The sequence below is a fragment of the Camelus dromedarius genome, chromosome 1 (genome assembly GCF_036321535.1).
Source record: "Camelus dromedarius isolate mCamDro1 chromosome 1, mCamDro1.pat, whole genome shotgun sequence".
Taxonomy (NCBI): domain Eukaryota; kingdom Metazoa; phylum Chordata; class Mammalia; order Artiodactyla; family Camelidae; genus Camelus; species Camelus dromedarius.
The window spans coordinates 6,539,740-6,567,058 of NC_087436.1; the positions used below are offsets into that span (position 1 = coordinate 6,539,740).

At 38.0% G+C, this 27,319-nt stretch overlaps 1 protein-coding gene across 1 annotated transcript in view; it reads left to right on the top strand.

The window, feature by feature from the left end:
* Nucleotides 1-27,319, top strand: part of RXFP1 (relaxin family peptide receptor 1) — a 94,118-nt gene that overhangs the window by 52,238 nt on the left and 14,561 nt on the right. The window contains exons 5-14 of the mRNA XM_031463891.2: nt 5,538-5,609; nt 8,135-8,206; nt 10,395-10,466; nt 10,556-10,627; nt 11,340-11,414; nt 19,314-19,385; nt 21,267-21,338; nt 23,013-23,084; nt 26,180-26,251; nt 27,178-27,249. Coding sequence (XP_031319751.1) covers nt 5,538-5,609; nt 8,135-8,206; nt 10,395-10,466; nt 10,556-10,627; nt 11,340-11,414; nt 19,314-19,385; nt 21,267-21,338; nt 23,013-23,084; nt 26,180-26,251; nt 27,178-27,249 — 723 coding nt within the window. The remainder of the gene's footprint in view (nt 1-5,537; nt 5,610-8,134; nt 8,207-10,394; nt 10,467-10,555; nt 10,628-11,339; nt 11,415-19,313; nt 19,386-21,266; nt 21,339-23,012; nt 23,085-26,179; nt 26,252-27,177; nt 27,250-27,319) is intronic.

Here is a 27,319-nt window from a genome sequence, read left to right on the forward strand (position 1 = left end):
GCTCAATCCAGGTTATCCATTTCCACCTTTATCTGCAGAACACTGACTCCCATCAGTGTCTCTGTTCAATTCCATAGAAAAATGGAACTCTAGGCTTTACAAAAAATATATTAAGAGTAAATATCATTTTTTTTACTCGGCTTGTACCATATTTTTGAGCGGGAACTATCATAGGGAAATGCCAGAAATGAGCGAGTTGACTCATATGTAAGTAAGTACTGAAGTATCAAAGAGGACAATAATCCAAGTAATATTTTTCAAAACTATAATTTTTTGAGACATTTCATATAAATGCTAGTGAACAAAAGAGACAAACGGGTAAAAGTATTATGTATACATTGCCTAGCTTGCTAAATGTTAGCTTTGTGTGACAGCTAACGTGTAGATCCTAGAATTTAATCACTAAAAGCACATAATCCAATAATAAGAGCTTTCTTTATAAAAACTAGAGATAGCTCTGACAATCAAAACAAAGTATATTATCTGACATCCAAACAGAGTATAAGCTTCTTAAGGGCAAGGATATTACCTTTTTTCCCAGTATGCAAATGGAAGGCATTCAACACATTTGTTGAGAAAATGAATGAATGAATGAATGTATGGGACTTTTTTGAGAGCACATCAGTATCCTTAAATCAAACTCAAATATTTCAGTTTGTCTTTATACAACACAAACATATAAACTGGATATAAAGGAGAATTGAAGGTCTAAGCCAACTGAGACTCATCAGCAGAAAAAAGGGATTTTCAGTTCGCTAATATTAGGAATGAAAGAACATCTGGTAACAGGCATTTCAAGAGAGGGTTACTAGTTAATCAAACTTTGACCTTCATTTATTAAAAAATCACTAAGCGACTGGAATGCATAGTCTAGAATAATGCTTCTTAACCTTTTTTCTTACCAATATTGCCCCCCTTCCCAAGCCTTTTCAGACATTTATTTGTCCCCCTCTGTGATATATTAATACTATGTGTATACTATGTTTCTATTTACATATGTCTGTTCTTTATCCATTAAAAAAGTAAGATTTTTTTTCACTCCCTAAGAACCAATTTTCACCCCCTTGGAATACTAACACTCGCATTGAGAATACACAGTTTTCTAGACTCCAGAACAGTTTATTTCTCCTATTAGTTTCCAAAAATGTGTCATAGGGAGTCTGAGAAATTCTTTTTCTATAAGAAGGATTCATTGCCAAGTTCAAGCAGCACTGGTCCAAAACCAACATGAAAGCTAATAACATCATTAGAGTCTTGTATGAAACTGTCTTCACCTGATGAAGTGTTTCCATGTGTTTATTCCACAGCAAGTCAGACTCACTACAGTGAAGTCTGTTGCTCTTTTCTCAATGAGCATCTGCTCCACCATAACATATAATGATGGTAATAACAATGGCATGACATTATTAGAGGTCATCTAGTCCAAATCCATCCTTTCACTGTTAAAGAAACTGACATGGAAAGATTGTGTATGATTCATACAAGGGACCCCCCCCCCCAACTTTGATAGTTTGGGTTTTTTGCTTGTTTTATTTCTTTCCTACCATGTATCGTTGCTTAAAAAATTAAAGGTTAGGTCCTTTCCAATGCAACAACAATTATGTGAACCTGGTCTGTGTCAAGCTGCCTATCAAATTGTGACCCTAGGGGAAATCTTTCTATACGATTTACTAGAAATCGCAATGGAATCACTTACTGATTAAAAATGGTTCAATTGTATGTACCAATTGACAGGTTCCTTTGTAACTAATTTTTAAAGGAAGCAAAGGTAGTGGAATGTGAGAATTGAAATATTGAGGAATATAAAATTATTTAAGTTCTTGGATGTGTTTTAAACAAGAAAACACTATTTTTATTGTCATGCAAAAACTGAGATGCTTTCTGTTTGTTAAATAAAAACAGAAAGAGAGAACACAACTGAAAATTTTTTTCCCAGTTTTATTATGTCTTTGTTGTCAGAATTAAACCATGTTCTAAGTTAAATTTAAGAAAAGATGAATATCTCTAATAATACAAGATCAACAGTTAGACTTAGTCCAAATGGAACTATGAAGGAGTTCTCAAGATGGCAGAGTACAGACACCCTGAGCTCACCTCCTTCCACAAGCACACCTAAATCACAACCATCTGCAAAACAACCAGCAATGAAAAAGACCAGAACCTACCAGAAAATATCTTCTACAACTAAAGACAGAAAGAAGTAACCACAAGAAGACAGGTAGGAGGGGCAGAGTCATGATACAGTCAAGACCTACACCCCCAAGTGGGCGACCCACAAACAGGAGAATAATTATAACTGCAGATTCTCCCAAAAGAGTGAGGGTCTGAGCCCCACATTGGGCTCCATGTCCTGTACCAGGAAGACAAGCTCCAAGAACATTTGGCTTTGAAGGCCATCAGGGCTTACTTTCAGCAGTTCCAGAGGGCTGTGCGAAATAGAGACTCCACTCTTAAGGGGCGCACACAAAATCTCACATGCACCGAGACCCAGGGCAGAAGCAGTAATCTGAAAGGAGCCTGGGTCAGACCCACCTGCTCATCTTGGAGAGTCTCCAGGAGAGGAGGAGGCAACTGAAGCTCACCCTGAGGACACAGATGCTGGTGGCAGCCGTTTTAAGGAGCTTGTTCTACCATGTGGACACTGATGCTGGGAAGTGCCATTGTGGAGTCTTCCTTCTGTTTATCAGCATCAGGACCCAGCCCTACCCCTGCCCACCATCCTGTAGGCTCCAGGACTAGGACGTCTCAGGCCAAGCAACTAACTGTATGGAGACACAGCCTCACCCAGCAGAGTCTGCCTTCAGACTTCCTGCACCCACAGCCACCCTGGACACAACCCTGGCCCCACACACCAGTAAGCAGGCACTAGACCCAGGATCCCACACAGCCCACACAGGGGGAGCCCCTAGAGCACACAGCTCTGGTGACCAGAGGGGAGTGTGCTACTGGGACACACAGGACGTCTCTTACAAACACTCACTTCTCCAGGGTCGGGAAACATAACTAACGTACCAGATACATGGAAATAAAAACAGAAAATGAGGCAAAATGAGGTGACAGAGGAACATGTTCCAAATGAAGGAACAAGATAAAACCCCAGAAGAACTAAGTGAAATGGAGATAGGCAATCTACCTGAGAAAGAGTTCAGGATACTGAGTGTAAAAACGATCAAAGAACTCAGGAGGAGAATGGATGCACAGAGCAAGAATTAGAAGTTTTTAAAAATGAGTTAGAAAATATAAAGAACAACCAAACAGAGCTGAAGACTACAATAACTGAAATGAAAAAACACACTAGAAGAAATCAACAATAGACTAAATGATACAGAGGAATGGACCAGTGAACTGGAAGACAGGGTAAAGGAAACCACCCAAGCTGAACAGTAAAAAGAAAAAAGAATGAAAAGAAATGAGGACATTTTAAGAAACCTCTGGGACAACATCAAGTGCACTAACATTTGCATTACAGGGTTCCCAGAAGGAGAGGTGGAGAACATATTTGAAGACATAATAGCTGAAAACATCCCTAACCTGGTTGGGGGGAAACAAGACATCTAGGTCCAGGAAGCACAGAGAGTCCCAAACAGGATCAACCTAAAGAGTCACACTGTAATTAAAATGAGAAAACTAAAGATAAGGAGAGAATATTAAAAGCACCAAGGGAAAAGTAAAAGTAACATTCAAGGGAACTCCCATGAGACTATCAGCTGATTTTTCAACAGAAAGTCTACAGGCCAGAAGGGAGTGGCACAGTATACATTGAAAGTGATCAAAGGGAAAGACCTACAACCAAGAGTATTGTACCCGGCAAAGCTTTCATCCACGTTTGAAGGAGAGCTCAAAAGTTTCACAGACAAGCAAAACCCAAAAGAGTTCGGCACCATCAAGCCAGCTTTACAACAAATGTTAAAGGAAATTCTCTAAGCAAAAAAGAAAAGGCCACAACCCAACTAGAAACGTGAAAATCACTACAGGAAAAACCTGGTAAATGCAAATATACAGTAAAGGTAGTAAATCAACCTCATACAAAGCTAGTGGGAAGAGTGAAATACTAAAGTAGTAAAATTATTTATATCCACAATTAGCGGTTAAGGGATACACAAAACAAACAGATGTACAATGTGATGTCAAAAACAACTGTTGTTGGGGGAGGAGAGTGAAAAATGCAGGAGTATTAAAATGCTTTTGAAATCAACAGATCAGCAACTTAAGGCAAAGGAAACAAAAGCAAAAGTACACGAATGAGGCCTAATTAAACTTAAAAGCCTTTGCACAGCAAAGGAAACCATCAACAAAATGAAAAGACAACCTACTGAATGGGAGAAAATATTTGCAAATGATATGACCAACAAGGGGTTAATATACAAAATATATAAAGAGTACTTACAACTCAATGTCACAAAAACCAAGAACATGATTAAAAAATGGGCAGAAACCTGAATAGACATTTTTCCAAAGGAGACATACAGATGGCCAACAGGCACATGAAAAGATGCTCAACATCACTCATCATCAGGGAAATGCAAATCAAAATTACAATGAGGTACACCTCACATCTGTCAGAATAGCTGTCATCAAAAAGGACACAAATAAAAAGTGTTGGTGAGGCTGTGGAGAAAGCGAACCCTCATACACTGCTGGTGGGAATGCAGTTTGGTGCAGCCACTGTGGAAAACAGTATGGAAGTTCCTCAAAAAATTAAAAATAGAACTACCGTGTGACCCATAAATTCCACTCCCAGGTGTATATCTGAAGAAAATGAAAACACTAATTCAAAAACATACATGTACCGCACTGTTCATAGCGTCATAATTTACAATAGCCAAGACACGAAAGCAAACCGAGTGCCCATCAACAGAACAAAGGATAAAGATGTTTTAAATACATACACACACACACACAATGAAATACTACTCAGTGATAAAAAGGATAAAATGCCATTTGCAGCAATATGGATGGACCTAGAATATATTATGCCAGTGAAGTCAGTCAGACAGAGAAAGACAAATACTGTATGTTGTCACTTACATGTGGAATCTAAAACATAAAACAAATTAGTAAACATAACAAAACAGAAAGAGACTCACAGATATAGAGACCAAACTAGAGGTTACTAGTGGGGAGAGGGAAGAGGGGAGGATGAGACAGGGGCAGGGGAAGAAGAGATACAAATTTCTATGTATTAAATAAATGAGCTGCATCACAGGGAATATAGCCAATATTTTATAATAATTATAAATGAAGTATAATCCATAAATATTTTGAATCACTTTGTTGTACACCTGAAACTAATATAATATTGTGGATCAACTATATCTCAATACAATTAATTAATTTAAATAAATAAAATGAAAATAACTCTCAAAATCTGTTAAAAAATTTTTTAAATGGTATTAGGAATACAAGAGTGACACCATGAAGCAAAGTGTTTCCTGAGAGCTGGTGTTATTTATGGTGTAAATAAAGTTTATAGTTATTCATACTGTTTTTAAAAGTAAAGAAAAAACTTTAAGAACCAAAATTCGCATTTATTTCAGGTCGCTTCAGTGGAACTTAATAAGAAAGCTTCCTCGTGATGGCTTCAAGAAGTACCATGATCTTCAGCAACTGTAAGAAAAATGTTAATTCTTGGTATTAAATTAGCTGACTTTTGCAGGGGACATACCTGTTTCTTCCCACTTCTGCAAGAACCAACTGTTTAAGTCCAATCCCTCTTTGGGGAATTATTTCACTGTTAGCTGGAGACTACGAGGTAACATTTTTTTTTTTTCCTGAGCAATTCTAAAAGCCATCTGAGAAAAATCTCAGATACCTACCCCCAAAGAACCTGGAGGACGTGTGCTGTGAATCCTCCCACCACACTCCCCCCTGGTGAAGATACTCAGGTGGTGTCACTCGCTGCCCCTCCGTGCATCTTAGAGAAAGATGTAATGGCCTTTCACCAGATCTGCCATCGAGATTAGATAGTGAAGAGCTTTCCTATGTTTGCAAATTCAAGCTCTACCTGAGAGAGCAAGTCCTTGTGGGTTGAAACCTCCAAGTATGCTGGTTTGGGGACTTAATTCCATTTTCACTTCTGCCTTGTTGGCTGAGTTTTATTTTACCCTTGAGTAGTTATCTGACATGCAGCTTCCCTTCAGTTTAAGATTATCTATGTACTTGCAGGATCCATAATAGACCAGGTGACGGCTGCCTGCTCTTTAGGTCAACTTTGTGGCTAGATCATACTGTCATGTGCTTAAACGGTTGCGTTGAAATGCCGGCACCACACTATCTAGAAAATGTCTCAGAACTTCTGGCTTCATTTTCACGTCTATATGGGTTTTAGTTCTGTAAAAAAATGAAAACAAAAAACCACTGGAGAACTCTGGTACGTGGATACAATCCACCTGTACATTTTTCTTTAGGATAACAGAAACAGAGTAGAATCAGAAGAAATATTTACCCACTTTGATAAAATGTTCTCAAAGCTCCGATGAGCTGCGGAAAAGTGTTTCATATTGGAAAATTAAATTCCAATAAAAAGGCTTTTCAGAACTTTTTTGTAGACATTGATGGACTAACAGGGAAGAGCTTTTCAAAATCAGGCCTGATACAAAAATTTCAAGATACTTCCTTTTTCTGTTTTCTGATTTTGGGAGTAAGAGGACTTTTCTGAGCTGCAGCTCCACCTTATGTCCACATCGTTTAAAAGGGGTTAGGACTTCAACTCTAAACATCAGAATTCAGTCATTAGCATTTCTCACACAACAAACGCTGAATTAATTCTTGAACAACCAATTTGTTCCAAGAAAGAGGTCAAAATAGCTTAATTACAAAAAAAAATTCTAATAGGTTATTAGAGACGTAGTTTGTCTCAAACTCCAGGCAATATAGTCTATTGTTCAGTAGATCATTACCATAGTTAGAAATAAATGAATGAACACCACGACTCAGGTATAAACTCATGTATAAATGAATGCCATGAAAGTTTGACTGTGCTTTAGTGAGGAAGCTACATTATCTCCTACACGATTGGACCCTCAGCATGCTAGGTGGATGACAGACTTAATAATAATATTTTACAATTAAAGTGAGGTTTTCTTGCATGTTGGAGAAATAGGGACTCTCCTTTAGTCGACGTTTCTGATTAAGAGACTTCTTTCATAGGGGCTTATCCTTTATTACTCCTAAAATCTGTGAAAAATTATACAAAAACTCAGAAAACCCTAAAGGACAATGGTGACCTGCATCAGAAGAGGAAATCAGGCTCGAAGCCCCTCCTTGTCCTGTTCACAACCTGTGGCTGGTGTGCACAGGTGTGCGATGCTTAAATGGGTGCGTGTGATGCAGTGGCTGGTGTCCGGGTTCTGTTTCCTCTGACCTGCTGTAAACTCCAGGCCCAACACCCAGCGTGACCTCGGGGAACTATGTGAACCCGCATCATTCTGGCTTGGCCTTCCAAGCTAATTTATATCCTTCCAGTCTGGATTCTCTTTATTTCTGTTTTTCTCTTTCATCATTTATCTTCCTGATGAGTTTCCTCAAACACTGTTTGGAGTTAAGACTTGGATATCACATTAATAAAATTCAAGTCCACTTGGCTGATCTGTGATCAGCATGGAATATGGTTTGGAGTCCTAACGATCTCACATACTTGTAGTTTTACCAGCACTGTGTCGAGCACTGTCAAGTTTGTAGAATTACAGCAGGAAATGTTAAAAAGTTAAAGAAAAACAAAGCCTCTAGGCCTCTTTGATTAGTGAATGCCTTACTATGCAGTAAACTAAAGTTTCACTCATAGAAAATTCAAACATTAAATTTTAGCTCTCATATGTTTACCTTTATAATGGGAATTTCTACATAAAGACGAGCCTAATCATACACTAACTTAATAGCAAAGCAAAGTACCATGCAGTTTCGCTACATTATTTTGTTGTGGCTACCCTTTTTCATTTTTAAAAAGTTCTAATTGTGGCAAAAAACATGCGACGTGAAACATACAGTCTTAACCATTTTTAAATGTACATTCAGGGGCGTTAAGGACACCCACAGTTTTGCACTCCCATCACCACCATCCACCCACAGGACTCTTCATTTGGCAAAACTGAAACTCAGTTTCATTATGTTTTCCTTTTAATCATCATTTTCACAGGTGTCTGCAAAACAATAAGATTAGATCCATATCCATCCATGCTTTCAGAGGACTGTCCAGTCTCACCAAGCTGTAAGTACTGGGGCCAATAATTTCCCCGCTCCCTGAGGTGTTCATGGGGAAGTGTTGAGCCGGGGCTCTGGATGTGCAAGGGAAGGAGGGGAGTGGCCCTAACTGGAGGCACTATCCCTGCCACCCCCAAGCAAAGTCACCCTGATGCAGGAAGAGGAGATTCCTGGCAGGAGGAATTTTCCAGGACGTCAGCACCAAGATCTGTCAGGGTGGAGAAAAGAGTGAAACTGGTGTGGTCCATGTATCAGTGGAAGTGGAATTTGAAGGAATACTTGCATAGGAATTGTAGGTGGAGAGGAAAGAAGTTGAAGTTGGAAGTTGAACAGAGACATGGCTCTAATAAGATGCACCCAGTGCTTATGATGTGCACGGCCTCAAATGTTCAACAGCCCAATAAATTAGGTACTCGTATTATTTCTATTTTAGACTTGGGGAAACTGAGGCTCTCAGAAGCTGTTGATTGTTTAAGGCCACACGATTAACAAGTGGCAAAGCTGGGAACCAGTCTGTCTGATAGCAGACTCAGAGCAGCGAGTTGCTGCACTAGAGAAGTTGAGATAGAAATAAACACACAAGAGGAGGTCAGCGTCAGCCCCGTAGAACAGAGAGTCGGCTCGCTGTGCAGAAGAGTGAAAGGTCAAGTTGGGTGAGTGAGGTGGGGAAAGAGTCTCCAGGAAGACTTCAATGTCCTTTTCTCCAGAGCATCTCCCTGCCTGCCCCTGGTATGTCTCCCATCTCTCCTCACAGACTCTCTCTTTTCTTTTTAAGTTTTTTTAAAAACCCACTTTATTTAGCTATAATCCACATACCATACAATTTACCCATTTATAGTGCAAACTTCAGTGGTTTTCCTATATTCACAAATATGTGCGCCTATCACTGTGGTTTTATAAACTACTGATTTTAGAAGGTCTTCATCACCTCAAAAAGAAACCCCCATACTCTTCAGCTCTTACCCCGCTGGCCGCCATCCGTTACCCTAGCCCTAAGAAGCCACTAGTCTACTTTCTCTGTATATAGATTTCCCCATTCTGGACGGTCGTATGAGTGCAGTCATACAGAATGTGGTCTTTCGTGACTATCTTCTCTCACTCCTCACAGCCTCTTTGTGGCGAAGCTGCACTAAGTCCCCTGGCGAGCCTCTCACCTCATTTTGCTCCCCTTTACGCCTCTTGCCTTTGCACAAGCCATCTCCTCTGTGCAGAATCACTCCAGCCACGCTTGGCTTTGTGACATGTCTCCATCCAAGACTCTTCTCAACTGAGCCTCCTTTAGTTAAGACTTCCTGTCTCCTCACCCCTCCAAACTCCGTACCCCCAACCCCCAGCAGAGCCTGGTGTCTCCTCTGCTACAAAGTCAGGGCAACTGTCTGCTACATACACTCGCTTTTCCCTCTGTGACCACCTGCTCCCACGCTGTCTTCTTCTAAACCCAAAGCCCCTCGAAGAAAGGGATCTGATACCTAGCACAGTGCTGTACAGTAGGTGCTCAAAAACAGTTTGCTCAACTCAGCCATAAAAAAGAATAAAATAATTCCATTTGCATCAACATGGATGGACCTGGAGATTGTCCATCCAAGTGAAGTAAGTCAGACAGAGAAAGAAAAATACCATATGACATCACTTATATGCAGAATCTAAAAAAACAAATGACACAAAAGAACTTATTATGAAACAGAAAGACAGACATAGAAAACAAACTTACAGTTACCAGGGGTGAAGGGGGGTGGGAAGGGATAAACCGGGAGTAAAGGATTTGCAGATACTAACTAGTATATATAAAATAGATGAATAACAAATTTCTATTGCATGGCACGAGGAACTATATTCAATACCTATAGTGAAAAAGAACATGAAAAGGAATATATGTATGTGTACATATGACTAAAACATGATGCTGGTCACCAGAAATTGATGCAACATTGTAAATTGACTATGTTTTGATTAAAAAAATAATTTGATGAATAAATGAATAGACAGAGTGATTGACTGATGGGTGGTTGGTTGATCAGTGGGAATTTAAAAACTAGACACAGAAAGGTAAGTGCTAAAGAACTTTTAGAGACCAAAGGCAGGAAAATGACCGATGAGAACAGCATGTGAGAAACTTGAAAATGGGTGACTATTGTTCTTTTCCTTGTACTATTAGGAAGGTAACAAATTTACTGGAGTCGTTTCTCTTTTTTCAGGTATCTCAGTCATAACAGGATAACCTTCTTGAAGCCAGGTGTTTTTGAAGATCTCCATAGACTAGAATGGCTGTATGTTTATTTTGGGTGGCATTTCATAGTATTAGTTTTTATGTTCGAAAAAATATATAAATGAATCAATTTTTTCTTCTGGCCGGCAGGATAATCGAAGATAATGCCCTCAATCGAATTTCCCCACTAACGTTTTATGGACTAAATTCTCTTATTCTCCTGTAAGTATTAAGAACGTAAGCAAATATTTCACTTGAAGGAAAAGACATGAATGAAAATTACTGCTTTAAAATGAATATGTGTGTGTGTGTGTATATTTATATGACTGGGACATTGTGCTATATACCAGAAATTGACACATTGTAACTGGCTGTACTTCAATTAAAAAAAAAAGAAAAAGAAAATTACTGCTTTAAGTTTAATGGCATTAAATTTGGAATTAAAGCCCTACAAAGGCCTTTCAGCTAAAAACCATCTCTAATCATATTCTATGAGGCTATTTTGTGGTTCTAACCATTTTATAAGATCTTCTGTCTTCCAGAATGTCAGTTCATCAAAAATGAACACAGCCTCACTGACATATTATATTGGAATATTCTTAAGCAGACCAGAACTAGCCTGCCTATATTAATTTTGGTAAAGAAAAACCACCGTCATTCAAAGTCACCTCCTTTCTGACTGCCCACTTATCGGAGGGCACAGCCTCTTTCCAGCTGCTGACCTACTGCTTTCTCCGCATGACAGCTACTTTGTCTGATTGCACTATTAACATGCGCTGAAATCTAACACAGCTTCTAGGAAAAGATTAAAGTGAGAAGACAACAACTTAGTGGATTTTCACCGTTTTGTAAGAATCGTGATAAAATCGTGTTTGACGTAAGTTGAGAAAAGAAATGGGAAATGGGACTCTTCTCTGTTTCTCTTCTTTTTCAGAGCATTGATGAATAACGTCCTTACCCGCCTGCCCAACAAGCCCCTTTGCCAGCACATGCCGAGACTGCACTGGCTGTAAGTTGCGGTCTCTCTCCCTTCAGGAGGCAACTGACTGTTCTGGGTTTGCCTAGCTTACTTCAGATGTTAGGTTTTCTTCCCAAAGGATGGTTGTTAATATTGTGTCACATTTCCTCAAATTTTCTTAGCATGATTTTTTTTTTTTATTAAGCATCCGTATTATCTAAACTAATGCCTCTAAACTCTCACCAAAGTAAAACATCTCAAAAAGAACCCAAAAATACTTTGGAGGCAGGGATTTCTGAAGTCCATCACAACAGAATATATTCCACAGAATTTTTCCCATAGTAGCTTTGCTTGTGGTGATTAGCACCATTCTACCTATGCAGAACTCAATTACCCAGTAAATGTGTCTATTTAAAACACAGATAACATGAAGAAATAAATCCAAAATAACAATTCAGTAAACTGCATATCTTGTGAAAATTCCCTCTGTCTCTCATTTCGTAGGAAGTTCCCAAAAGTTTGGTTGTTTGAGTTCTAAGCTCACAGCAGATTATAAGTGCCAAGTTAATAGTAGGAGGGGAAAGTTAGAGATGTTGACTTTAGTGAGAAGTAGTAATTATCAACCTGATAGTAAAGCAGGAGCAAGAAGTGCTATAAAAAGCAAAAACAGTCATTCAAAACACACTAGTTTGGAACCATATAGGGAACAGAAACAGCCCCCAAATCATTACAAAGTCCAGAGGGCATCTTGGTATGACAGTACAGTACCCTCACTGATGACAAACTAAGTCATCAAGGAAAGGGCAAATTAGGTTCAATGTAGCCTTTGTAGTGATGAAATTTTGATTCAAAAGAATTCATTAACAGTTATTACAAAGTGGGGAGGGTATAGCTCAGTGGTAGAGTGAGTGCCTAGCATGCATGAGGTCCTGGGTTCAATCCCCAGTACCTCCACTAAAAATAAATAGACTTAATTATCTCCTCCTCAGAATAAACAATCATTAACAGTTATTACATGCTCAGTAATCCAAACTTAGTAATGAAGTAAAATTGATCAATGTTTGCATAAGTAAATTAGCAAGTAAAAATTCATGCACTGAGACCAGAAGCAAATGTGGCAGGTACTACACACATACAATAATAAATCTTTACTTTGCTTTTAAAAAGGCAGCCATATGTACATTTCAGATTAAAATAAAAATGATTAGAATTTATTACTAAAGAGGTGGACTTTTAAATATTTCATTACTAAAATTATAATCTTTAAATTTTAGCTCTCCAAAACAAATCATTCCACATGTATTCCTGATGGTGAACATTATTCCAATCTTAATGCTAGTAATAATTATTTTTTGCTTTGTAAGTATTCATTTTTAAAAATTAATTACAATAGTTCTACCTTGCACACGAACTTTTGTTTAGTAAAGTATCAACTAGAAAATCTGATAGATGTGTTGGCAAAAATTTTTTTAACTATGATTAAGTGGAAAGATATAAGTGAAATAAAAAGACATATGGCAGCCCAGGATAATATACTTGCAAGATATATGACAGACAACAGATTAAAACCTTTTATATAAATTTTATATATTTATATATATTTTTACATGTGCTTAAAACTTTTTATTGTTCTTTCAAAGCAATAAATAAAACTATAAACACAACAATAAAAGTTGTGAAATTCAAAAAGGAAGAAATATAAGTAATAAATAAGCAGATGGGAAAATAGCCAAAGGTGAGCTAAAGATCAAGAGAATAAAGTAAATTTAATTTTAGGATGAGACTAAGCAAGTTTATATATAGGCAGAAGGAGCTGATATAAAGAATTTGAAAATACAGAAAACAAGGATACATTATGGAGCAAGGTCCTGGAAACCATGGAAATGATGGACAAATAAAATGTGATACACATGCGGGCTCAATGAAGATGAGTGAACTCCTCGCTTCAATCAGCATGGCTCAACGTCAAGACCATAATGTAAAATATAATATAAAGAAAAAGTCACAGAAGAGTATGTATCGTATATTACAATCCCACATTCCAACAATACTGCTAAAGGTATAGAAAGTCACAAGACATCACTGCTCCCTCTACCAATGAGAAAGAACTTTGTAATCTACACAATCAGGATTTTCTCAAGCCCGTCAGAGAGCTACAGTAGTAAGGCAAGCAAGTGAACTGAATCCTAAGGAGTGACAAGGAGAGATGGGACATACACAACGTTTCATCTTTGGCAGAGCACAGGGTGAAGAATTGACCGTCATGGAGCAGGTACAAAGAAACTAGCTAAAATTTCAATAAACCTGTGAAGGTTAAGTGTGGGCTTATGTAAAATTTTGGAATAACTGGGAACCCACACTCAAGCGGAGCCAGCTACTCCCACCAGATTCTTCTCCTCTGGTCTCCCCCAGCTCACAAGAGAAGATGGGAGCAGGTAAGGAAACCAGAGAGAGTCCTCCTTGGTGGACAGGGGCACAAACCCACCTTCTTCCCTAGACTCTTTCCTCTTATGAATAAAAGCTTTATGCCACCAGGAGAGCGACAGAAAGTCCTCCTGCAGCCAGGGACCAGGCAGAGATCTACTGCTTCCAAAGGAGCATCAGAAGGGAAAGCTGTCTGCTCCAGTGGTAGGGGCAGATAAACCTCTCCAGCCCAGCACTCTGCCCTGTTACAAAGTAGTGGGTGATGCTCACTTGGGTTGGGGCATCTGGGGTATGGGGGACAGCAATACTGAGAAAGCCCTATCCCTAAAAGAGCAAGAAAAACATTCCACTGTCAAATTATTGTGCAATCAACAGAACCAGACCCAGAGATAGCTCAAATGTTACAACTACCAAACAAGGAAATTAAAATTAAAATACTAATGATTTATCAGTTAAACAGTTTAGTGGAAAAGGTGGTCCATATAGATGAACACATGGGAAATGTCTGCAAAGAGAGGGAAGCTGTTAAAGTGAATCAGAGAATTACTTCGACAGGTATAGCAGCAGACTGAACACAACTGAGGAAAGAATCAATGACCTTGAAGATAGGCCGACAGAAGGCTCTCATTTGAATTAAAAGGACAGAACAGAGAATCCCGAAGTTGTGGGATAACATAAGATTGTCTAAAAATGTGTAAAAGGAGTCACAGAAAAAAGAAAGAGAGAGGGAGGGAAATCAGGACAGATGATGTTACCAAGCCAAATTTGGGTCCACTCGCCTGATGCACAGTAAAGCCAATGCACTGACACTGGGTTGTGGTGAAGGAAAGTACAGTGTTTATTGCAGGTGCCAAACAAGGAGAATGGGCAGAGCATGCTCAAAAGACACAAACTCCCTGATGGCTTTCAGGGAAGGGCTTTTCAAGGCAAGATGAGGGAGGCAGTCACAGAGTGTGTGATCAGCTTGTGAACATTCTTCTAATTGGTTGGTGGTAAGGTAACTGGGTGGTATTTTGGGAATCTTATTCATCAGCCTTCTGGTTCCCATCAGTCTGGGGTCTACGTGCTAGTGGTCAGCACAAAGTTAACTTCTCCCACCTGGTGGGGGTTTCAGTATCTGAAAATGACTCAAGGATGCAGCTCAGGATATCATCTCTAGCCCCCGAGGAGGAACTAAAGACCCTTGACTTTGTCTTATGGCTAAACTATTATTATTTTGACTGTTTTTCTTTGTTTCTGCATTTTCTCATTTTCCTGATTAAATCTTCTCTTTGGAACTTGGGGAAGGCCTAGGAGGCTGAAGCTTTCCTACAAACAAGAGGCAGGTCAGGGGACACAGGGGGCTTGTCTCACAGGGTCCTGCTTAGTTTCAGAGAAGTACCTGGAGAGAGAATGACCAAGAATTTTCTAAAATTAATAGAATACAACAAACCAAAAATCTAAGAACCTCAGAAAAAAACAAGCAGAAGTAGAAAAGGAAAAAAAAAAAACTGGACAAATCAGTCAAACTGGTGAAAACCAAAGATAAAGAAAAAACCTTGGGGCAACCAGAAAAAATGGAGATACTACACACTGTAAAATGAAGATAAGAAGTGCAACACTAATTTTTTTTAAGCTGGAGGGACTGTGTTAGTATTAGGAAAAAATAGACTTCTGAACAAAGACTATCACCAGCGATAAAGAGAGATAACATGTAAGATAAAGGGGTCAATTCGGCAAGAGGACATAATAATCTTAGATGGGTGAGCAGTCTCAAAATGAATGAAGTGGAAACCACAGAACCATAAAAATAGAATAGCTAGGAGTCAAGAGATGTCACTTAAAACTAACAGATCTACCAATATGTGGATATTTGATATTCTTAAGGTGAACACTAATAAATAGCATGTAATTGATCAAAATCCTGTGGTGGGAGAGAGAGAAGAACAGAAAGGAAGACAATATATACTAATTTCATCACTTCTTTTAATAGGAAATTAATGAGTACTAGTGTTATTCTCTAAGAAGGAGAAGATACAGTCTATTGGGTAGTTATCAAGATAACCAATAGAATATTCAGCCTTTTTAAATATTGGAAGAAGTAAAAATTTTAAGCCATTTGTTGAAAGATTTTTAACCTATAAATATAGCAACCAATATCTATATAATATATAGGTTATAATACGTATAAACATAGCAACCTGTAAATATAATAATATTTTTAAATAGCAGGTTACGGTCAGTTATATTAGTCATATCAATAAATATAAGTGGACTAAATTCATCTACTAAAGACAAAAAAGGACTTTCAAATTGGCTTCTAAAGTAAAACCTAACTCAGGACTATTAACCAAAACATTGCAACTATAAGTGATTAAGAGGGATTAAAAATAAAAGGCTGCTCAAAAGTATGCCATGTACATGCAAACAAACAAACAAACAAAACACAGGCGTCGTATATTTTTGGCCAAGTAGGCAGAATTCTGGCCAACAGCACAAAGAAGGGCATTTAAACACTATAGTGTGCAATTTCCAATATGAGATATTACATTAGGAGTATACGTGCCCCAAAGAGATTCAGACAGCAACCAAAACAAAAGGAAAAATAGACACACAGTGGTAAGAGATAGTAATCCACCTCTTCCAGTCCATGAAAGATAAGTGAAACCGAAAGAGGATATGGAGAACTAAATACATAATTAATAAGCTAACACTGATCCACACCAAACTGCGATGTCCCTTCTCAACAACAGAACCGGTTTACTTGGGGAAATGTGCCCAGCTAAAATACTGCATTCCCAGCCTCCCTGCATGGAGAGGAGCCTAGTGACTGAGCCCTAACTAATGAGGGGGAAGAATTATGTGTGGAACTTCCAGGAAATCTCCTTGAAAAGAAACAGGCAGACCCTTCCCCTCTTTGCTCATCCAGAAAAAAAATGGATGCGATGGCTTGAGTTTTAGCAACATTTTGGACCATGAAGACAAGGACATGTGAACAGTGAATATGAAAGATTTTAGGTTTCTAACAACTTTGTAAAATTCCCAGACTTGCCTTGAATTACCTAACCCTAGTTTTCTTTAATTGAAACAAACAAACAAACAAACAAACAAAAAAACCCTTGTGTAGCTATGCTGTTTTAGTTGGGTCTCTGTTGTATGCACCTGAACCTAAAAATCCCAATAAATATAAACCTGATAGTGAAGAATGCCCAAAGACATTCACCAAAATTGATCATATATTTTAAGATACATATGTTCACAAACCAAACTCATGACACACAGGATTAGCCTAAAGCAGGATGTGGGTCATAGCTTCCTCTGAGAATAGGAGACCAGATGCACATACAGGTAAGTTACAGATGTCGGGCAGAAGGGCAAAGGCTTTTCCATCCTTCATCACCTCAGTTTTCTCTATGAGGTAGGAACCAGAGATGTCTAAAGAAGGCAGGTGAGGAAGCAGACATAGGGGAGGTTTGCATGTTTAGAGCGCCACCAGGGGATAAGAGAGGAAGTGGAGAGGGAACAGGTGAGATTATTGGTGTTTTTGTTTTTTGTTATCGTTTTTCAGATACAAGCACATTTTTCATTTTCAGCCAGTTCTGCCTTGTATAAAGGGGAAAATAAAATGGTTAGGTTCAGAGGCTCATTCAGTTGGAAAAGTGGTCCAGACATGAAGTAAGCAAAACATGCTCTCAGGTCCCGGATTGCTGGGAGCTCTGGAACAAGGAGCGGATTTGTATGCCTCGGGTAACACTTGTGCGGCAAGCCAGATCTCTCCATCTCAGGGACAAAAACCTCTAATTTTAGGAAGAAAGCCAAAGCAAATTCACAAAGGTGAAAATAAACTCAGCATTAAATTTTAACAGTTTAATCAAAAGTCCCTAATTTATGCCTCAAGGTGTGCTTCTTAGTGATTTTTACAAATTAGTGAATTAAGAGCAACTGAAATATTTTTGCTACCTTAACAGAAAAAAAAAAAAAAAAGGTTTCACAAGTAGTTAACAAGAAAAGAACATCAACGCACCTAAAGCTATTTTGTGAGGCTTAGGCGAGCGTCACCACCTGGTGGCAGATTCGTAGCAACAACAAAATTGGGGAAAGAAAGAAGGTCTCTTGTCATTGACAACATACCATTTATAGGAGACCAAAAAGCCTTAGCCAAACCTAACAACCAAAAAAAGTAGTACTGTAGGTGTCCAACTTAATAGAGTAATAGATGTTTTTCTTTCGAAGGATGATCTAGAGTCAAGGTGTAAGATTTTAATACAATATTCCATACAGTACAGAAATCCTGTCTACAAAACCTCTGAGTTACGATAAATGCCCCTGCTAAGTCACTCTAGCGGTGGGAAGCTCATTCTCCGGACCCCATTGACTGTGAGCGTAAATTTGAAATGTTTTGGGTCCTTCAACCAGTCAATCTAATTTTGCAATCTGATGCAACAGAGAAAAACCCATCCCTGACTTCAAATATAGCTCTCTGGCTTGCTCCTCTCTGTTATAAACATGCCTATTTCATTGACATCCCATTGACTTGATCTCTAGAACCCTTACATCCGGACAGACTTTGATTTGTCAGCATCTATTTTTCCTGCAGTGCCAAAACAGAACTGACTATCCCAGATGTAGCCTGGCCAGCAGAATACAGGCACTTCTGTTAATGCTCCTCAAGTTTCCCTTACAGATTTGAGCAGTCGTGTCACCCTTCAGCTCCCGTACTTTAGTCACAGTTGTTCCTGAATGGCTCTCTGCTGGATGGTGACCAGTAGGCTCAGTGTGGGGGCAGACTGAGTAGACTGAAGACCAGCATCTACTTCTGAAAGTGTATCCCTAAGCCCAGCTAACCCTGTTCTACAAACTTCCACTGTGAACGAACGATACCATAAAAGACGGGCAATAGAGGAACACGTTTGTGATAACCATGCAGAAGAGACGATCACACATAAACTTTCTGGCAAATTTTGCTGCTCAGACCAGACTCCTGTTGGTGACCTGCGATCACACAGCAAGGGGCCTGGAGGAGGGTCTGCACGCACGCCCTGAAGTGGGAGTGCAGCACCAAGGACAGCGTCTGCCCTGGCCGGGGTGGCCATGTACTAAAGCAACTGGAGGGGTTCTCAGTGGTCCAGGGCTATTGAGAATGTTTCTCTACGGAGCGTTTGGGCAAAGGAGGTGGAGGTTAAATATCGTCTGGGCAGTAGCATCCTCTGTAGCAAAGAGATTCATATCACTTAGTGAAACGCCATTGGTTAACTCTGGACAGATGTTTCATACAGATCACCACTAGATGTCTGTTTACAAAGCTGGTATTTACCATAACAAATGTTTTTAATGTGATTTTTTAAAACCTTTTTACATTAACACAGAACAAAAGAGGCATTATATTATACAATTTCAGGTGTTATGTAAGTGGCCACCATGTGAGAATCTATAGGAAATAAACAGTATGTGAAAAATGATATTTTAGCAGAAATCAAATAATTCTTAACCAATTTATTTGTCTATGATTAAAACTTAGCTTTCTCATTTTTGATTTTTCTATTTCAGGGACTTTGAAGGCAACCATATCCATAATTTAAGAAATTTGACTTTTATTTCCTGCAGTAACTTAACTGTTTTGTAAGTAATGTTTTGTCCTTTGGAAGTAATGTTATATCTCTTTACAAACAAAATGAATCATTTGTGTGAGTATAATCTAGCATAAACATGCAAAGTAATTACAGCAAATGTTCCCACTCAGCTTGAAGTTTTTTGAAACTGAAGCACAATGGCAAAATTATTGAAGTTCAAACCAGGCATAACCACAGAGTCACAACATATAGGAATCAATCATCACAATGACACTGTATCACATGAGACCTGTTTTTCTCAAACTTAAGTAATTCCCAACTTAATGGAACGAATTTCTCATAAACCACCTAGAAACTATCCTTGGATCTCAGTTTGAGAAATACTAAGTTAAAGTCCTAAACTGTAAGAATTATTACTGCAAAGATTGGGGAGAAGTTAATTGTAATTTTGAAAAATTGCGGAGTATTCACATCCCTGAGGATGTAACTGTGGACACCAGGATAAACCTTAGGATGTCACCGAGTCTAATTTCTCCTTATGCCTCTCTGACTTATGTTAAATTCACGTTGCCTCTTCCTGAAAGTGAAGGATGCTGGGGCTTCCTTCAATTTAAAAATACAACTGCTCCTTCGCAGTTTATTCTTCCAGAAGAGTATTTTTCAAACTGTGGGTCGAAGTTCACAAGTGGATGATAAAAACAATATACTATGTCCTAAGCCACATTATTTAAATGAAATTGCATTGAATAAAAATCTCAGAGTGCAACTGAGATAATTAAATGTGTTGTTTCATGACTCTGGGGTTGTGTGGGTGTATGTTATGTCTCAATGTAAAATGCATTTTTCTAACTGTAGGTTACCGTGGGAAAAGTTTGAAAATCATACTAGAATGCACAGAACCCCTGTGTAGGCAATGCAATAGCTACCACTGATACAATGATGTTTCTCCAATTACGCCCCCTCCCCGCCCATTCCAACGGGCTCAAAGCCACTGAGATGCTTGAACTTTTCTGCGGTGAGTTCAGCAGTCTTCAGATGCAGGCTTCTCTCCCTTAGTCATGCAAAACGGTTCATAGTAATTACCCAAAGAAAACCGAATTGCACTGAAAGGGCATAGACCAAACAGATACTTAGAAACCGCAGCACTTCTTTTCTGTTGCACTTGTATTTGTTTTCAAGGAAACCTGTGTATGAAGCAGTCATTTGTGAGTTTCCTCTTGGCAGGTGCCTGGGCTTGTCTGGTCCAGGGAGACTGGGAGAAAATGGTGATGGCTTGGAGTGCTGGGAGGAAATAAATACTTCAGGATGGGACGAGGCCAACTTCCAGGCATGTCCCACGATGTTGCAAGAACTGGAAATCCTTTCAAAGTTTTTCTGAGTTAGTCCTTTATGCTGGCTCATAAAACGGGATCAGTGCAGCAATGAACTGTCAGGAGGTACAGTCTGACTTGACATCCCAAAGGAGAGGTCTTCTGAGCTGGTCCAGCTTAGACTTCCTCCGGCATCTCCACCCAGAATCACATCAACTGCCAAACGAGCATGCGTGCTACTGTTGAGGGGGCGGAGCGTTTTGTTAGAGAGGTGTGCCCCGCAGAGGGCAGGGGCGGCTGAGACAGCTCCCCGTGCTCTTCGCTGTGCGACAGTCTGGATTTGCGAGAGCCAAGTTCTTCCCTATTTCCCCTGCCGAGTTCTTCCCTGCTTCACTTAAAAATTCCAAAAATATTTTATTTTTATCATAACTAAAAGATCTGGGAAATTTAAGATTAAAATTAGATTGGGTAATTTATCATGCTACTACTTCAAAGGATCTTGATGTGAAAATGCACTACATATAATTATCTTTGTTTTTGCAGGCTGTTAATCTCCTCTCCAATGACTCATTTATCTGTTACCCCCAGAAGCTACAACAGATTTTTCTTTTTACTTTCAGGGTAATGACGAAGAACAAAATTAATTACCTAAATGAAAACACGCTTGCACCTCTCCAGAAACTACATGAATTGTAAGTTTGATTACACATATTGATAAGAATTTTCTATTATTTCAGTTCATACTTGTTATACATTTTTTATACATTTAAGCAATATTTACTTTTTCTTTTCTTAGCATTATATATATACACCTTGAGCCACAAAGGAATTCTGATAGCTTAAAAATATGTGTAAAAGAAAAATATAAAATAAATATTTTAGTAAAGTAAGGTAAAGGAAACATAGCTGTGGAAAAAGAATAAAGTCATGGAAAATTCATAAATGAAATACATCCTACACCACTCTGACCCACTGCTAGAGAGGGACAGCAGATTTATCTCTAAGTTTCCTAGCGAGTTATGATTCAGAGACCAGCAGGTAAAAAGACACCACTTTGCTAATTCTGAAACCAAAGGATAATCTTGTGAGGAAATGAGACCCTGCCATGGATAACATCCCAACCTGTAATAGTGGAAAAAAGAGATGAGTTAAGACAGCTATCTATAGTCCCTTTTTTAAGATCAATGACACAATTCCAAAGGACATTAAAACAACTCTCTGATACACCAGAGCCTTGTGGTCCAAGTTCACAGCACCTGATTGTCCAAATAAAGTATATGCAGGACAATGGATGGAGTGCAAATCCTTCAGACAATTTTTATTTTTTAGTATTAATTTCTTCAATTTGATTTTTGCTAAAGTTTGGGTTAGCAACTAGTTTGATTTTATGTTTTCTGAAAAGAGTATGGAGTGTGGACAGAGCTACATGTTTACAATATGAAAACAAAACATTAACAGCAAAGACATTTATAATATTGATTATATTAGCTAGTTATTTTTAGTTTTAAAAAACTTAGTCTAAAACTATGCTGCCCTTCAAAGTTGAATAATCCAGTTTCTGATTTACAAGCACTCCAAGCTATGCAACAAATAGGTCTCATCTCCTACCTCCCCCTGTGGCAACTAACAGGACTTGGAGACGGAGAAGACAAGTGCGCAGGCTTTCTTTTAGTATCTCTTGATCACGCTGGAGAATTCCAGCCTGTTGAAAGATTATCTCGTTTAGAAGAATCCAAGGCATTTCTCCTGAGAGTTGTCACTGTCAAAGCTACCACAAGAGATGCTACCATCAAATCTTGTCACAACTAGGCTGCAAGGTCACACCGTGATAGGCAGCCTGACCCCTATACATACAGGAGGTGACACGTGACATACCCATCCCAGGAGGGTATGAGACCCCGTGTATGTCAGCTGTGGGAGAAGCTGGCACCTGAATTAGTCCACTTCCACCTGAAGATCATAACAAACCCAAGCAAAAGAAAACATTAAGGCTCCAAACCACATTTCTACTTTAACAGGGAAGGAAGGAAGAAAGGAAGAGGGGAGGGGAGAGAGGGAGGGAGAAAGGAAGGAGAGGAAGAAGAGAAAGGAAGAAGGCACAACATGTATATTAATGGAATTAGAAAATTGTATCTATTAGAACCAGATCAGATACCATCAAGTATTGTCTCTGAGTAATAATGTGGGATAAAATATTTTTATCTTTTACCATTTCACTCCCTTTTTTAAAAGTTTTGACTTCTATTAATTAATATAACTCACTAATAGCATTATTTGAAAGTTGTATTATCATTTTCTAATAATTTACAGAACTATGGATAAAGTCTTAAGAAAATAATATGACATGTTTGCAATTATTTCCCTAGGGATTTAGGAAGTAATAAGATTGAAAATCTTTCACCACATGTGTTTAAGGATCTGAAGGAGCTCTCACAATTGTAAGGCTGATATATTAATTTTGTACCTTTATTTTTAAATATATTTTATTTTTAAAGTGTGATAAAACGTACATGGCATATGTATATTTACTTTACCATTTTAACCATTTTTAATTGTACAGTTGAGTGGCATTAAATTCACTCACATTGTTGTGCAAACATCACCACCATCCATCTCTAGAACTTTCATCTTTCAAAAATGAAACCCCATATCTATTAAACAGTAACTCCCCATCAACACCCCCTCGCACACACCAGCACCCATCATGCTGGTTTGTCTCTATGAAGCTGACATCTCTCAGCACCTCATATAGGTGGAATCACACAATATTTGTTCTTTTGTGACTGGCTTATTTCACTTAGCATAATGTCTTCAAGGTTCATCCATGTTTTAGCATGTGTTAAAAATTCTGAATATTATTATTCTGAATAATAGTACATTGAGTGTCTATATCACATTGTATTTATCCATTCATCCATCGATGGACATTTGGGTTGCTTCCACCTTTCAGCTGTTATGAGTAATGCTGCTACGAACATGGGGATGCAAATATCTGTTCAAGAACTTGTTTTCAATTCTTTTGGGTTTATAGCCTCAGAAGTAGAATTACTAGATCATATGGTAATTCCATTTTTAATTTTTTAAGGAAATACCGTAATACTCTTTTCCATAGTAGCTACACTATTTTATATTCCCACTGTCAGTGCACAAGGATTCCAGTTTCTCCATGTTTTCGACAACACTTGTTATTTTTTTTAATACTAGCCAATCTAATTGATGTGAAATGGTGCTTCATTGTGATTTTGATTTGCATTTCTCTAATGATTAATGATATTGAGCATCTTTTCATGTCCTTGTTGGCCATTTGTGTATTTTCCTTGCAGAATGTCTGTTCAAGTCTTTGCCCACTTTTAAATTGGGTTGTTTGATTTTTTGTTATTAAGTTGTAGGAGTGTATATATTTTATATACTAAATCATTTTCAGGTATACGATTTACAAATACATTCTCCCATTAAGTAGGTTGCCTTTTCACTCTGTTAATAGTGTTTCCTGATGCACAAAAGTTTTTGATTTAGATTCAGTCCAATTTTTGTATTTTTTTCTTTTGTTACCTATACTTTTGGTATCATATGCAAGAAATCACTGCCTAATTCAATGTCATGAAACTTTTCTCTTATGATTTCTTCTAAGAGTTTTACAGTTTAACTTTTATATTTAGGCCTATGATCCATTTTGAGTAAATTTTGTACATGGTGTAAGCTAAGAGTCTAAGCACATTGTTTTTGGTTTTTCTTTTTGCATGTAGATGTCTGTTGGGTTTTCCCAGCATCATTTGTTGAAAAGATCGACCTGTCTCCATTGAACTTTCTTGGCATGTTGTTAAAAATTATCTGTACAAATTATATAAACAAATTATAAATTATATATACAAAAGTTTGTTCCTGGGCTCTACATTCTGTTCCATTTTTCTTTATAACTGTCTTTATGCCAGTACCACACTGTTTTGATTACTGTAGCTTTGTAGTAAGTTTTGAATCAGGAAGTGAGATCTCTAACTATGTTCTTCTTTTTCAAGATTATTTTAGCTATCAGGTTCCCTTGAGATGCCATAGGAATTTTAGGATGTATTTTTCTATTTATGCAAAAAAAAATTGGGATTTTGACAGCAATTACACCGAACCTGTAGATTGCTTTAGGTAGTGTTGGTATCTTAACAATACTAAATCTTCCAATCCATAAACACAGAATGTCCTTCCATTTATTGGTTACTTCTTTAATTTCTTTCAGCAAGTTTGTTTACAAAGTACCAGTCTTTCACCTTTATTCAGTTTATTTCTAAGTATTTTGTTCTTTCAATGCTATTGTAAATGTTATTGTTTTCTTAATTTTCTTTTTGGATTGCTCATGTTAGTGTATAGAAATGCATTTGATTATTGCTTGTTGTTGCATTTGATTATTGATTATTGTTTGATTATTGTGTGTCGGTTTCATATTTGGCAATTTTACTGAGTTTATTAGTTCTAACAGTTTTTGTGGGTATGTGTGTGTGTGAAATCTTTAGGGTTTTATACACATAAAATCATGTCATCTGTGAACAGAGCTTATTTTACATCTCCCTTTCCAACTTGGATGCCTTTGATTTCTTGCCTAATTGCTCTGGCTAGGACTTCTAGTACTATGTTGAATAGAAATGGCAGAAGTCAGCATCCTTGTCTTATTACTGATTTTAGAGGAAAAGCTCTCTGCCTTTACCGCTGAGTGTGACGTTGGCTATGGACTTTCACATACAACCTTTGTTATACTAAGATAGTTTCCTTCTATTTGCAGGTGGTTGGGTCCCCTTCATTTCTTTCACACAACTCATGTTTCATTGTCATTCCCCCTCTCTGTCCTTCTGTCTGTAATCACCACCCTCCAGCAGCTCCTCCCTCCCAACTAATGGTCTAATCTTGAAAAGTGAACCTGCCTTGAGAAGTTTCCTTTAATCAATAGTCCTTGTTTCAAGGTGTTGTTTTACAAAGATTCTGAAACTTTCTCCATTTAAACTCAGCTGTACTGTCACTCCATCTACACCTCTTTTGTTCCCAGCTACAGCCTTTTTTACTTTTCATTTTGTGTCTCACAAATGGCTAATACAATATGCCACTCTTGGCATGATTTATTGTAAAATGTATTCAATGTGATTTCATTAATATAAATTTCAACGAAATGAGGTTATTGTTTAATTGAAACCACATCTGATTATAGGGTAGAAAACCAGAAGTAGGTGCGTCTTCCCTTTGGGTACCCGACCGCCTCTCTGGTGGGAGCTGTTTCCTGACAGTCTCACCTTCGTGCTCACGTGGTCTTGGCTCTCTTTCTCTCTCTCACTGACACAGTCACAGAGCACTTAAAGGGGCCATGCACTATCCAAGTGTTCTTTCTCCATTACTCCATTTAAATGTCCAGTGAGCCCTACAGGGGCAAGTGCCAGTACGGTCCTTTTTGGTTAATGTTCTTTAAACAAAAGGTAACCCTAAGTCAACAGATACCCTTCCTCTTTACTCAAGTAGTTTCTAGAAATGACCTATTGCTGCCTTTTTTAAAAAACAGGAATCTCTCCTATAACCCAATCCAGAAAATTCAAGCAAACCAATTTGATTATCTTGTCAAACTCAAGTCTCTGTAAGTATAAACCTATGGGGATAGTTTTATGATGGAATTTTTATTTATATATTGATAACTGATAAATTCTGTAAAATAAGATTTATAGAGCCTCTCAAATCAGAAGCTTTATTCCCAGGATATTACTTAAGCTCCACAAAAACTTAAGATGAGTGCTTGCTGGGCTATAAACAAACAAATAGCTGTTAGTTTAATCTTCTGTATTTATAAGCAAAAATTAGATAATGATTATTTTATATTCTCTATAATCACCAGGAGCTTATGCTGGATGGTTCGCTTTGATCTTCTACAGGCATACATGCGTTTCACCCCTTCATTAGCACTGGATATCTAAGAATGTATTATAGCCATTGTTATCCCAAGGGGCAACATTCTAGATTATAGAAATCATTACTTGCAGCACCTACACCACACACACACACACACACACACACACACACAAATTCTGTTAGGATCTAAGAATTGCCTTATGAAGATAAGCTTCAGTTCTTTTAAATGTTCCCTCAGTAAAATGGCATTTTATTAGGAAAAAATTTATTTTTTAAAACTTATTAGAAACATTTCAAGAATGTAAAATGCCTCTGCTATTGTAACATTGTCTAGAAGATAACTCTCGCTCATTTATTTCACAAATACTTGTTGAGCGCTGTAACTGAGTATGCTTCAGTTAAAAAAAAATCAAGTACTTATTGAGTATTACTGTGCCACGATCTATGAGAAGCAAAAATCCCAAACAGGGGACATGTATGTGCATAAATAACAGAATGAAAAAGGTGGTGGGGAAGTGCCTCGGGAAGATTGAGTATGAATGTTTGGTTCGGAGTAAGTGTTAACTAACAGCACTTTATTAAATCTTCCTTCACAAAAACTCATTTTATTATACCCTGCACAACACGTTTTTTTGATAATCAATTTGATATTTTTAGCAGCCTGGAAGGAATTGAAATTTCCAATATCCAACACAGGATGTTCAGACCTCTCGCGAATCTCTCTCACATGTAAGCAGACGTTTTTCTTGTTCTTCACTTCGATGTTAATCTTTTCCGTCTCCAAGTGTATTGTGCTAAT